Source organism: Sus scrofa, chromosome 3 (assembly GCF_000003025.6).
Source record: "Sus scrofa isolate TJ Tabasco breed Duroc chromosome 3, Sscrofa11.1, whole genome shotgun sequence".
Taxonomy (NCBI): domain Eukaryota; kingdom Metazoa; phylum Chordata; class Mammalia; order Artiodactyla; family Suidae; genus Sus; species Sus scrofa.
In genome coordinates, this window is record NC_010445.4 from 8,619,203 (window position 1) to 8,633,219 (window position 14,017).

The 14,017-nt window shown below is 52.5% G+C and overlaps 1 protein-coding gene across 1 annotated transcript; it reads left to right on the forward strand.

Annotated features, from left to right (window-relative positions):
* Positions 1,306-3,734, forward strand: EPO (erythropoietin). Its single transcript, NM_214134.1, is given in 5 exon segments — positions 1,306-1,437; positions 1,978-2,120; positions 2,344-2,430; positions 2,667-2,846; positions 3,016-3,734. Coding segments are annotated over 5 exon segments (585 nt in total). The 5' UTR covers positions 1,306-1,424; the 3' UTR covers positions 3,178-3,734.

The window sequence follows — 14,017 nt, forward strand, 5'->3', positions numbered from 1 at the left end:
AAGTTCCCAGGCTAGGGTTGAATCAGAGCTGCAGCTGCCAGCCTATGCCACAGCCACAGGAATGCGGGATCCGAGCTGCATCTGTGATCTTCATCACAGCTCATAGCAAAATCGGATCCTTAACCCACTGAAAGGGGCCAGGGATTGAACCTTTGTCCTCACAGATACTAGTTGAGTTCGTTACTCCTGAGCCACAGTGCAGACTTCTCCGTCTTTTATGAGAACTGCATGAGCTGGGACTGGTGTTTTCATGACACCCTTTTCACAGATGAGAGCACTGAGGTTCAGGGACTCAGACTCACTCCTTTCCAAGGTTTGAGAGGCTAGCTAGCCTTGGATTCCTGCTCCCCAGACCTGAACCCCTGCCTCAGGGCTTCCCAGAAGCCACAAAATTTAGCTGCAAATTCTAAGTGCCCTCACTCTGGGGGTTAGCTCTATACTAGAGCTCTTAAAGAATTTTGTGGGAGTTACCATCATGGCTCAGCAGAATCGAGTCTGACTAGCATCCATGAGGATGCAGGTTCGATCCCTGGTCCTGCTCAGTGGGTTAAGGATCCAGTGTTGCCATGAGCTGTGGAGTAGGTCAGAGATGTGGCTTGGTGAGGCCCTAAAAAGACCCCCCCCAAAAAAAGAATTTTGTCACACAGATTAGCCTAAAAGTTCAGTATCTGGCTTTTCAGGGTCCTAGAAGGGGGGGAGAAGACCCCCCAAATTTCTTGCTCTGTGCGGCCCCCACTAAATTCCTCAACAAAACGACACTAGTTTCTAGAACAAGAACTGGGATTTTGAGGAGGCCACTGGTGTGCCCCACCAGCACCTTTTCGGCTTCCACACCCAGATGCCTTGCAGTCCCAGCTCTGAGTCTCCGCCCAAGATGGGGACACCCCCTTCTCCAGAGGGCCGTCGGGGTCACCAGTCTTTCCCAGAATGGCACTGCTTTCCCAGCGCAGCCTTCTGCCCATCCAGCTGAGAGCACCCACCTGCACCTTCAGGAACTCAGGGATCGGGCGGGTAGCCCCGTGCCCCGCACCCGCGCCCGCTGGTCTCACTCCCCTGAGGGCCCCCGACCCAGGCGTCCTGCCCCGGCTCTGACCCCTCCGGCCCACACCTCCCGCGACCCCTCACGCACACAGCCTCCCCCCAACCCCCCACACGCACGCACACAGCTGATAACAGCCCCGACCCCCGGCCGCCGCCGCAGTCCCCGGGCCAACCCCGGCCCGTCGCCTCGCCTCGCCGTCCTCCGGACCCTGGCTGGGGGCCCTGAGGCGCTCTGTTCCGACCCCGCCTCGGGGGTCCCGGACAGCAGCCCCCTCCTTAGGGCGGAGAGGTGGCCCTGTCCCGCCAGGCTTTCCAGGATGCGGGCTCCCGGCGCCGGCACCCGCCAAGCCCCAGGACGCTGAGGGGCCGGGCGAGGCGCGGAGATGGGGGCGCGCGGTGAGTACTCCCGGCCGCCCGCCCAGCCCCTGTTTGAGGAGGAATTTACCGCTGGGGCTGTTGGCCCCGAGGGGGCTAGGTTCAAGGACCTGAGACTTGCCAAGGACCCCGGAAGGGCAAGGGGGGTGGGGCAGCCTTCACCTGCCGGCGGGGCTTGGGGAGTCCCCGGGCAAGTCGAAACCTGAGCTGGGACCGGGTGGAGGTTTACAGGTCCAGGGGAAAGAGGGGCTGCTATGTGGGTGACGAGAAAGCTGATACCTGGACCTGGGAGCAGCAACCCGGATCTGCGAGAGGGGAAGCCTCTGTCACACCGGGATTGAAGTTTGGCCGGGACAAGTGGATTCCGGTAGTTGGGGGGTGGGGTGTGCACGCGGCCGCGGGATTGAATGAAGGCAAAGGAGGCAGAGCCTGCGCGCTCGCAAGGTTGGGGTCGGGACGGCTGGCTGGGGGCCAGGCGGCCGGATGGGTGAACCTGTCCGTCTAAACCAACCCTTCTCCTGCAATGCCCAGCCTCACATTCAGCCTGGCTCTCTTTCCTAGAATGTCCTGCCCGGCTGCTTCTGCTGTCCTTGCTGCTGCTTCCTCTGGGCCTCCCAGTCCTGGGCGCCCCCCCACGCCTCATCTGTGACAGCCGAGTCCTGGAGAGGTACATCTTGGAGGCCAAGGAGGGCGAAAATGCCACGGTGAGGCCCCTCCCCAGGATCTTCCACAGGTCTCATTCTCAGGAGTTCAGGGTCTCCTCCAAGATCCAGGAACCTGGAACTGGTTTCAGGGGTGGAGGTGGGGAGCCAGAGCCCCCAGCAAAAGTGATAAAAGTGGTAGTCCCATCACAAATCTGGAAGCTAGGTAAGGGGCAGGGCCGGCAGGAGCCCTTGGGGCCCCTGACTCCAGGATTGTGCATTGCAGATGGGCTGTGCCGAAAGCTGCAGCTTCAGTGAGAATATCACTGTCCCAGACACCAAGGTTAACTTCTATGCCTGGAAGAGGATGGAGGTGAGTTCCTTTTTCCCGTTCTCTTGGGAAGTCTCATTTGGGGAACCTCATAGGGTGGGAAGGAGAATGACAGTGAGAGAAAAAACGGAGCAGCAAAGATGAGGGCTGAATGGAATCTGTTAATTCGTTCATTCATTTGTTCATTCATTCAACAAAACTTGTGTTGGCTTGGGGCCGCTGAGAAGGAGGGAGGGGCTGGCTTGGGCCAGCTGACTCTGAGTCTCTGGTCTCTTCAGGTCCAGCAGCAGGCCATGGAGGTCTGGCAGGGTCTGGCCCTGCTCTCAGAAGCCATCCTGCAGGGCCAGGCCCTGTTGGCCAACTCCTCCCAGCCATCTGAGGCCCTGCAGCTGCATGTGGACAAAGCTGTCAGCGGCCTGCGCAGCCTCACCTCCCTGCTTCGGGCGCTGGGAGCCCAGGTGTGTAGGACTCTCCCTCACACTTGTGTTGCCCTTTCTGGAAAGTGGGAGGAGGGCCCTGCCAAGGAAATGCCAGGGCTCTCCTTGTCCCCCCTGTGATTCTATCCTGAACCCCATGTCCCTCTGGGGTCCCCGGCACTGCAGTAAACTTCTGTTCTCTTCTTGGCAGAAGGAAGCCATCCCCCTTCCAGACGCATCCCCCTCCTCTGCCACCCCACTCCGAACATTTGCTGTTGATACTTTGTGCAAACTTTTCCGCAACTACTCCAATTTCCTGCGGGGAAAGCTGACGCTGTACACTGGAGAGGCCTGCAGGAGAAGGGACAGGTGACTTGGTGCTCCCACCCGGGGCATGTCCACCACTTCGCTCACCACCACTGCCTGTGCCATGCCTTCTGCACCTCCACTCCCAACCCCCGCTGAGGGGCCATCAGCTCAGCGCCAGCCTGTCCCATGGACACTCCAGGGCCAGCGGTGACATCTCAAGGGCTAAAGGAACCGTCCAGAGCTCAACTCAAACCTAAGGATGTCACGGGGCCAGCCTGAGCCCCCAAAGCAGGAGGAATTCAGAGATCAGCTTAAACTTGGGGACAGTGCCAGTCTGGGGAGACAGTGAGACTCATCTTGGCGCCCTGCACAACTGTGATGCCTGGACAAGCTGGAGGGAAAATACCTCCTTCTGCACCTACCAAGCAGGGACAGAATGGACTGGAGAATTTAGGAGGCAAGCCATGAATTCTCCAGGTCTCATGGAGACTCCCACAACAGCAAGAGCCCACTGGACAAGGAGGGTGGTGGGAGCCGTGACGGGATGGGGGCTGGCCCCTGGCTCTCACTAGGTCCAAGTTTTGTGTATTTTTCAATCTCACTGGCAAGAACTGAAACCACAACCTGGCTCTTGGCTTTTCTCTTTTCCTGGGAGCCCCCTACTTCCCTGGTTCTGCCCTATCCTGGCAGTAGGCAGCAGGTCTGGGAAACCAGAAGTGGAGGGGGTTGGGCCCTACGTGCAGCCTTGCATGGCCTGTCTGACCTCTTGACCCCACTGGGCCTGAGGCCACAGCTCTGCCCACGCTGGTCAATAAGGTGGCTCCATTCAAGGCTAGTCCTCAGTAGGCAGCTGCCAACTGGCCCAGGATAAGTCTTTAGTGAGCCTCGGCTGCCAGCAAGGAGATAGTGGCCAGGAGGAGGGGCCCCTTGGGGGCTGGTGGCAGCTGTCAACACTGGCCACTGGACCCTTATTATTTTCTGCCTCCTCTCTGTGGCCCCTTCTTCTAATGCCACCTTGCCAGAATCAGCCTTTGGCACCTTAGCGCACAAACGCCCTCTGAATCCAGTGGATCTTTCCTTGTCTGGGGACGGTTACCATTAATGCTCTACCCTGAAACCTGCAGAAGGGGCTACAGATAGTGGTGCTGTAGAAACCATCTTCCCAGGGAGCCATCTCATTGATCAATCACTGCCCAGCACTACTCCAGGCAGTTCCCTTACGTGACATTTTATCCCCACACTGCCCCATGAGAACATTACTGCTGTCACTCCCACGGTTCAGAGGAAGAAGTAAAATAACTTGCCCAAGGCCAAGATGACGGGAATCCTCAGTTCTCCCAGCACTCACTCCTTCCCACTGCTGCTGTCCCTGCCACATAATCCCTCCCTGCTCCCCCGAGATGGGGGACTCACTCAACCTCCACTCTTGATCCCTACTTATTCTTCTTCTTTTTTTTGGCTTTTTGCTTTTTCTAGAGCCACTCTCGCGGCATATGGAGGTTCCCAGGCCAGGGGTCCAATGGGAGCTGTAGCTGCCGGCCTATGCCACAGCCACAGCAATGCAGGATCTGTCTGCGACCGTCTGCAACTTATACCACAGCTCAAGGCAACACCGGATCCTCAACCCACTGAGCAAGGCCAGGGATCAAACCCACAACCTCATGGTTCCTAGTCAGGTTTGTTAACCACTGAGCCACGATGGAAACTCCTTGATCCCTACTTCTAATTTTACCCTCCCTTCTGACAATCAACTTCAAATGCCTGCCCAGAAATGATGTTTCAGCTGCAAAGTAACGCCCAAGACAGACCTATGCAGATAGAAAAAGATGTCACAAAACTGTCCGGGAACCTCCATCCTGGCCATTATTATAAACATGGGGATCAGTCCTTCTGCTTATATCATGAAACTTAGAAAAGTCAGCCTACCCCCCCTGCAAATAGGCAAAAAAGGAGGGAATGTTTTGCAATCTGTGTAGGAAAAATATGGGCAGGTTAGGGGTTGGAGGGTATTTGCCAAGTGTATGTGTGTGAGGGGGTAGAGGTGAAGCTGTGGTGGGAGGAGTCAGCAGTGGGGCAGGACCCACGGAGAATTTTCACTCTGGCCAACGCCACTCCTGGGCTACAGTGCCCTCTTCAGGCGCTGTTGGGAAATGCAAGGATAATCTACAAGCTGTGTCTGACATCACCTAGCTCCAGAAACATTTGTGTTATGGTTTCCATACCTGCCATCTGGTTTTGCTCCATGCTGTGAATCAGTACAGAAGGAATCCCTCCTTCTTTCTGGCAAAACTGAAACCAAAAGACTTGTCCTGAAGCTCAGGGAGTCCAGCTAATAAATCACAGCTGGGACTTGAACTGGAAATTTAGGGCTTATGACCCCAAAGTCTTGTCTACCTCTTCACCAGATTTAGGGGCTTCTAGCCCCCAAATCTCAGCCTAAACATCATCTGGCTCTTTTTCCCCTGATCTTATTTCTCAGCTTCATTTCAGACTTCTTATTGCTTTCAATTTTAAAAAAGTAGTTAATAGAACCTGAAATATATGATGTGGGGGTCAGGTGATGGGCAAGTATGTTAAGAACCTAATTTATTTATTTATTTGCCTTATTGTCTTTTTTAGGGCTGCACCTGCGGCATATGGAGGTTCCCAGGCCAGGGGTCTAATAGGAGCTGTAGCTGCCAGCCTCCGCCACAGCCACAGCGGTGCAGAATCCAAGCCTCATCTGCGACCTACACCACAGCTCACAGCAACACCGGATCCTTACTGGCCAGGGATCGAACCCTCATCCTCATGAAAGCCAGTCGGGTTCATTAACCGCTGAGTGACGATGGACACTCCTAGTTTAAATTAGGTTCTTAGAAGTTTAAATTAGGTTCTTGGAGTTTCCTTCGTGGCTTAGCGGTTAATGAACCTGACTAGCTTCCATGAGGACACAGGTTCGACCCCTGGCCTCGCTCAGTGGGTTAACGATCTGGCATTGCCATGATCTGTGGTGTAGGTCAAAGACAAGGCTTGGATTCCACATTGCTGTGGCTGTGGTGGAGGCTGGCAGCTACAGCTCCTATTAGACCCCTGGCCTAGGAACCTCCATATGCTGCAGGTGTGTCTAAAAAAGACAGAAAGGCAAAAAAAGCAAAAAACCCAAAACCACATAACTTATTTATTCCACATTTATAGAGGGCCTGCTGTGTGTCGGCCTTTGCATTAAGTGGGAGGAAACACAGAATGACAGTCTGTGCCACCCATAGCCCAGTGTCTTCCTTGAGTGGCCAGTCCTCTGGGGGCAAAAAGACAGGAGCTTGTGAATGCAGACATAGCCAGCTTGGCATGTGACTGAGTCCTGAGGTATGGGGAGCAAGGGGCCCATGGTCTCTGTGAACAGACAGTTATGCCAAGAAGGCATGACCAGATTTCCAAGGTATGTCAGGTGCAAGCTCTGGGTGTAAGCTTTCTTCGGCAGTATGATTATTATGACTAACATCTTATTAACCTCTGGCACCTATACGATCTGCTGTGATTCTTAGGCCACTCCATCACACAGGAGGACAGGAGGTGTCATCCCCGTTTGTCAGAAGGGAAAACTTGAACTAAGTTCCTCAGGTAAAAGACCAAGCCAGCTCTGCCGACTTCCGGGTGGGACAGGAGCCAGTTCAGCCCACTTCTGAGTCAGCAGTTACATAACTGTTTAATGGAGAGGGCTTCTGTTTGCAGAGGGCTTTGCAATTTCCAAGGTGCTTTCCAGGGGCGGTCTTACATTTGATCTCCTAACCCCAGGAGGAGGACAGAGAATGCAGAGGATCCCCATTTTGCAGAGGAGGAAACCGAGACCCAGAGGGCTTATGGATGGGTCTTGCCCAGGTCACGAGAGGAAATGTCAGGACCAGGAGCTCCAGTCCCTCTTCTACCTGAAGCAGGGATCACAGAGCGGAGAGGAGACGGAGGAGACGAAACAGCCTCAGTCAATGAGGCATGAGTCCCCATTCATTTCTCACTACTAACTCCCTCCTGCTTCATCCCCTGCCTCTGGCACCGGCCTCCTTCCTGGAAAGGCAGAAGGGACCTACCGTCCTCCCCACTGCCCAGGTCTCTCAGCTCTGGGGCACCTCAGCCACCTCCTGTAGCCCCAGCTCCCACCTTGACTGTAGCCTCTTGGTTTTCGGTTCTAATGGCCCAAATGCTCTTCCTGGGCCCGACCCTGGCCCACAGGCCCCCTAGGATTCTCCTGGAACTACTCAGTCTACTAGTCTTAATGCAGCAAGTGACTGTTGCTGGAGCTGAGTTAGCTAAATGGGCCTCTTAGACACTGGTGTCTACGCTGAATATTAGTACACAATATTATCATATTATTTCCAGCTGGTTGAAGCTAATTCCTCTGAAATTCCACCATAAATCTGTGACATTATGAAAGATTATTGGCAACAGAGAAACAGATAGTGGCATGGTTTCCTAGCCCCCTTGAGTCATGCCCAAATGTCTCTATAAACTCCCTCCTTGATTAAAAAAAAATGAATTATTAAAAAAATATCCCACCCATATAAAATTTGATTTTTAAAAAAACCTTGGCTCTGCCGGTCTCCACATCTTACAGACGAGGAAACCGAGGCCCAGAGTGGATGAGCAAAGTATCAAAGACTCCAGGAAGCCAGGACTGGCTCCAGGTTTCTGGCGTGATTCCCAGACTCTTCCACATCCCAGGGGCCCTCGCACCTATTCCTGCAATTGCCAGTCTTGCAAGCTGACAAACGCTCTGGGGCCTTGCTCCTTCCTGACTGCCCAAAAGGCAGAACCCCATGGTTCCCTCCCACACCGCCATCCCCTCCGGTCCTGCCCGAGCACCAACCCCCACCCCCAGACAGGGTGGAAGCTAGGACTGTCCAGCTCTGTGGCGCCAAAGGGAGGTCAGCAAGAGCAGCCCTCAGAGGACATATTGCCCAACCTGGAGGGGGCTGTGGATCCAGTGGCTCCTGCTGCTCATCCCTGGGTTAACCCTTTCCTGGCTCTGTCCCTCTTTCGACTGCTCTCCTGACCTGCTCTGGAGAAAGGGGAGATCAGGGTTTGGGCTGAGACTCCTTTACCCCCAGCTTTAAGGCAGAGGGTCTCTTCTTTGGGGCTTGACCCTGTGTGGACCCTGTCGAGGCCCATTTGGGCAGAAGGAGTCCCTGGGACTCTGAAGGGGGTTGGGACTTTCCTTTCCAACACCTGGGGCATGACAGTGCCTGCCCCTTCCTGAGAATGGCCAACCCTGCAACCCTGTCACTTGTCAGGGGCCAAGGCCAGGCATCCTGGGCATGGATTTCACAGTAGGGAGGGGGGCCGCCAAAGTGAAAGGAAAGAAACAGAAGGTTTCTAGGAACAACCGGGTGTGTGGGACACAGGAACTCTGGACTCATGACAGCTCCACCCGCTGCCAGGCCAGCCCTCTGGCCAAGAAACAGTGAGGAGAGTCAATGGGATTTTTTAAAAGTGGTCAAAGCCCCCTCTTAGCTGTAATCTCACGTAGACTTGCTATTGATGAAACTGATAAAAGCGGATCTGCCCTGGCCGGGGTGGGACCCCACTCCCATTTGGATGAACTTTCCCAGCTGATGGGACTCGGCAGGACTCCGCAGGACTCCGCATAAGGTCCCTTGGCATCATGCTCTTGTGCTGGGCATTGACGTCATTTCTCTAGAGCTCAGGTTCACCATGTGGAAATGAGGACAATCGCTTTGCAATGAAGAGAACGTGAGATTCTACAGATGGCCAAGAGGCACATGAAAAGACGCTCAACATCACTAATTATCAGGGAAATGCAAATCGAAAGTACAATGAGAAAGAAAACGATAACGCGGTAGCACCTCACACTGGTCAGAATGGCCATCATGACAAACATCTGCAAAGAAATGCTGCAGAGGGTGTGGAGAAAAGGGAACTCTCCTGCACTGTTGGTGGGAATGAAAACTGGTGCAGCCACTATGGAAAACAGTACCTGGCAGGGGAGAGAAGGGCGGAGAGGGAGTGAGTGTGTAAAGACGCGGCAGGCCGCCAGGGCGATAGAAGGCTCGGCTCCGGCCCGGTGGGTCCTGGACGGCAGCCTGCGAATGGCACATGGAGAGCCTCCAGGGCCAGGGCACACGCTGCCGCCTGCTGCCCACCGCCCCTTCTGGCCGCGTTGCTGCGCGGGAGCGCGGACTCCGGATGGGCAGCCTTCTGGGGACAGTGGCTTGAAGACCCAGGCGAGAAAGAGGAGAAGGTACAGCACCACCCAGAAGAGGCGATGCCTGATGGCCCCGGAATAACGGACGCCTTGGGATAGTCACCCAGTCAGACGATTGTGGCCAAAATCGAAGTGTTATGATTACTTATATCAAGAAGCAGAACGATTTCATTTTATGAAGATTGTGATACTGAAGAAGAAATTGAGGAGCTCATCTGTGAAAATGAATCTGATCACTTTTGATGACATTTGGAGCTTACAAGTACAAATTAGATTAGTGTACACATGTATCATAATCCTTTTAAACTAATTTATTTGTACATAAATTATTAAGAAAATGAAATATTTAGTAATTACCAAAAAAACAGTGTAGCCATTCCTCAAAAAACTAAAAATAGAATTACCATATGATCCGGCAATCCACTCCTAAGCATATATCTAGACAAAACTGTGATTCAAAAAGATACATGCACCCCTACATTCATAACAGCACTATTCACAACAGCCAAGACATGGAAACAACCTAAGAGTCCACAGACAGATGAATGACAAAGAAGATGTGGTACATATACACAATGGACTACTACTCAGCCATTAGAAAGAATGATAATGCCATTTGTGGCAGCATGGATAGACCTAGACATTACCATAGTAAGTGAAGTAAGTCAGAAAGACATACCATATGATATCACATATGTGGAATCTAAAACATAACACAAATGAACTTATCTATGGGTTTTTGGGTTTTTTGGGTTTTTTTTTGTTTGTCTTTTTGCCTTTTCTAGGTCTGCTTCCCGCGGCACATGGAGGTTCCCAGGTTAGGGGTCTAATCGGAGTTGTAGCCACCATCCTACACCAGAGCCACAGCAATGTGGGATCCGAGCCGTGTCTGCGACCTACATCACAGCTCACGGCAACGCCGGATCCTCAACCCACTGAGCAAGGCCAGGGATCGAACCCGCAACCTCATGGCTCCTAGTCGCATTCGTTAACCACTGCGCCACGACGGGAACTCCAAACTTATCTATGAAACAGAAAGAGACTCATACACTTAGGGAACAGACTTGGGATTGCCAAGGGGGAGGGGGTGGGGAAGAATGGTTTGGGAGCTTGGGATTAGCAGATGCAAACTATCACCATAGAAACAGATAAACAACAAGGTCCTATTGTATAGCACAGGGAGCTATATTCAATATCCTGTGATAGACCATATGGAAAAGAATGTGTGTGTGTGTGTGTGTGTGTGTGTATAACTGAATCATTTTGCTGTACAGCAGAAATTAACACATTGTAAATCAACTATACTTCAATAAAATAAATTAAGAGAGAAAAAGAGGGGTTCCTTCCCTAGCCTCGCTCAGTAGGTTAAGCATCCGGTGTTGCTGTGAGCTGCGGTGTAGGTCATGGATGAGGCTCAGATCCCCTGTTGCTGTGGCTGTGGTATAGGCCAGCAGCTGTAGCTCAGACTGACTGCTGGCCTGAGAACGTCCATATGCCGCAGGTGTGGTCCTAAAAAGAGAGAGAGAACATGGGATTCAATTAGGTCAGCTGGCAAGAAGTGCTGTTTTCAGCTCCCGGAAAGCTCTTGATCCACTCATATCTCCACTCCCGCTGCCCTGGCATTCGTGCCCACTGGCACACCCATCTCTCAACCTCCACAAACTCCTTTCCTGTCTCCCTAGCTCTGCCCAGAACCTCTGATACAAAGCCACCAGGGGCTGCTGGAGCAGCCTTTTGAAAATGCAAGTGGAATCAAGTCACTCCTGCTGCTTAAAAACTTTCGGTGACTCCTCAAAGCTTTGGCATTCAAGGTCCTCCAAGGAAGGGCCCTGCCTCTTCCCAGTGCTATATTCACACATACACACATGCACACACACAGCTCCAAGTGTCATGCTTCCTCTAAGCCTGGAATATTCCCTCTTCCTGGAATGTGCCTTACCAACTTCTCTGCCTAGTTACCATCTCTTGGTAGTTCAGAAAGCCGCTCTTGCCAAAAGCCTTTCCTATTCAGCTCCCTTCCCTTCCTGTCACCAGTGACCTGGGTCACAGACTCCTTTTCCAGGCTCCCTAGCAAAGTGCTTATCTGCCCAGCTACCTGTCTGACTGCCCCACAGAGGGACGCAAGTTGATGCAACTGTCAAGTGTGGCAGGAGGTGGGAGGGGATGGGTGGAGGAGAGAGCGCTGGTGTTGGCAAGGCTGCAAGGTATGGATGGGCTGGCTGTGGGCCGCACTGGCAGGGATCTTGCCTGGAAGGACCACTCTGTGGCCTTCTTGCCACTTGACCCTTCTCCATTCACCTGCTACTTCACAGATAAAACAGAAGCTGCCAGACATGCATGGGTCCCCAAACACCTTCCCATGAGTATTTACAGACTCAAATTTCCCTTATTTTGAAAAGACTCCACCTCATCTCAACTCCCACACCTGCCCTCCAAGTCTCATCTAGAAGATGTGATTGAAAACTCTATCCTCCTGGTGGGATTCCTTACTCAACTTCCACTCCCTTGCTGAACCCTCCAGTCTGGCCTCCTACAATCAGGCCCCTCAGATGGCTTTCACTAAGCACTAAGGTCCCTATTACAAGCTACATCTGTTACCCAGAAAGGCCTGAGAGCATTTTTTTTTCTTTTTTTTTTTTTAGGGCCGCAATCTTGGCACATGGTGGAGGTTCCCAGGCTAGGGGTCAAATTGGAGCTACAGCTGCCAGCCTACACCACAGCCATAGCAATGCAGGATTCAAGCCACGTCTGCGACCTACACCACAACTCACAGCAACGCCGGATCCCTGACCTACTGAGTGAGGGCAGGGATAGAACCTGCAGCCTCATGGATACTACTTGGATTCATTTCTGCTGAACCACAATGGGAACTCCCTGCAATGAACATCTTTAAGGCATGTACATCTTTGTGAAAATACTCACATATTTCTGGGGGAAGACTCCTAGAAAGGTAATGCTGGGTCAAAAATACACACATTTGAAAGCCTGTCATTGTCAAATTATTTCCTCAGACATTTTCACCAGTATATAGTCTTAGCATCAGTTTTTTTTTTGTTTTGTTTTTTTTTTTTGGTCTTTTTGCCATTTCTTGGGCCACTCCCATGGCATATGGAGGTTCCCAGGCTAGGGGTCTATTCAGAGCTATAGCTGCCAACCTACGCCAGAGCCACAGCAATGCGAGATCCGAGCCACATCCGCAACCTACACCACAGCTCACGGCAACGCCGGATCGTTAACCCACTGAGCAAGGGCAGGGACTGAACCCGCAACCTCATGGTTCCTAGTCGGATTCGCTAACCACTGCACCACAATGGGAACTCCAGCATCAGTGTTTTTGAGTGTGTCTACCTCCACCCCAGCCAACACTCAATGCCTCAATCTTTTCAATTGTTAGCCACATGGAAGTTGTAGTTTTGATTAGTGTTTTGCTTATTACTATGGACGTAGAACATCTTTTCCAATGTTCACTGGCTGCTTGCAGGTCTTCCTCTGTGACTTTTCTTCAGTTCTTTGCCAAGAAGCATTTTCAGGCCTCACTTTACTCGATCTTTCCGTTTACTTTGTCACTGTTGCCAGCTATAGAACTTGAGGTTTGCAATGGCCTTCTGTTGGAATTCTGCAGACAATGTTCCACTGGCTCTCAGAGTCCATGGTTGCTATCGAAGAGTCCAGTGCCGTGCTGACTCCTGACCCTTAGTAAGGGACCTGCTTTTTTCTGTCTGAAAGTGTTTAGGATCTTCTTTTCACCCCTGATAGTCTGAAATTTCACGACATGCCTTTCATGGGTCTCTTTGGTAGATGGTTTTTAATCCAGAGGCTTACTTCTGTTCTGGGAAACCTTGTTGGGGCTTTTTCTTAAGTAATTTCTTTCCCTCCAGGCTGTCTTCTTTGAACTCTCCTGGTTGAATGTTAGGCTTCCTGGACTGACCCTCCAAGTCTCTCTTCTTTCTTTCTTCCCTGTGCTCTTGCTCTCATTTTCTCTTGATTTCACAGTATAACTCTTCTATTGGATTTTAAATTTCAGCCCTGGTAGTTTTCATTTCCCAGAGCGTTGCTGTGTTCTCTGCCCAGTTTTCATGGCATCCTTGGAAGGATGCCAAGAGAGGAGGGGCAGGGGTGTATAAAGTGGTCTGGGCTCCTCACTCTGCCTTCCCCCTCTCCCGAGAGCTGCCTCTGAGGTCCTGCCCGAATGGCTCCTCCACTCTGGATTCTGGTGCTACAGCTGGGGGCTGCTTGGGGCCAGGGCCACATGCCCGCCCCTGCCCGGTAAGCTGGGCTCAAGTGGGCAGTTAGGGGTGGCTCTGAGGAAGAGTGAGGGGCAAAGCTGGAAGGGGCAAGTGGGCTAGCGATGAAGGGCACAGCCCTGGGGAGGAAGGCAGGCCCCACTGGGTGAGAAGAGGATGATGCACAGGAGTGGGCACAGCCCTGTAGCCTTAGAGCCTGGAACTGGAGCGGGGGAGCAGCTCCGCGTGGGCAGGACAGAGTTGAAATGGGAGGAGAGAGGGAGGCGGGGCAGAGCTGGGAGACAGGAAGGCGGGGAGGAGAGAGAGGTCAGGTCCTCAGAAAATGGACAAAACCCAGGACAGACCCACTGGAAGCAGCAAGAAATGATGGATGGTTTGGTGTCCTGGAGGGGTGGTTTGTTTAAGGGGATTTGATCCAGCAGGACTTGAACGATTGAAACAAAGGGGTGTTCTATGTGGCCCAC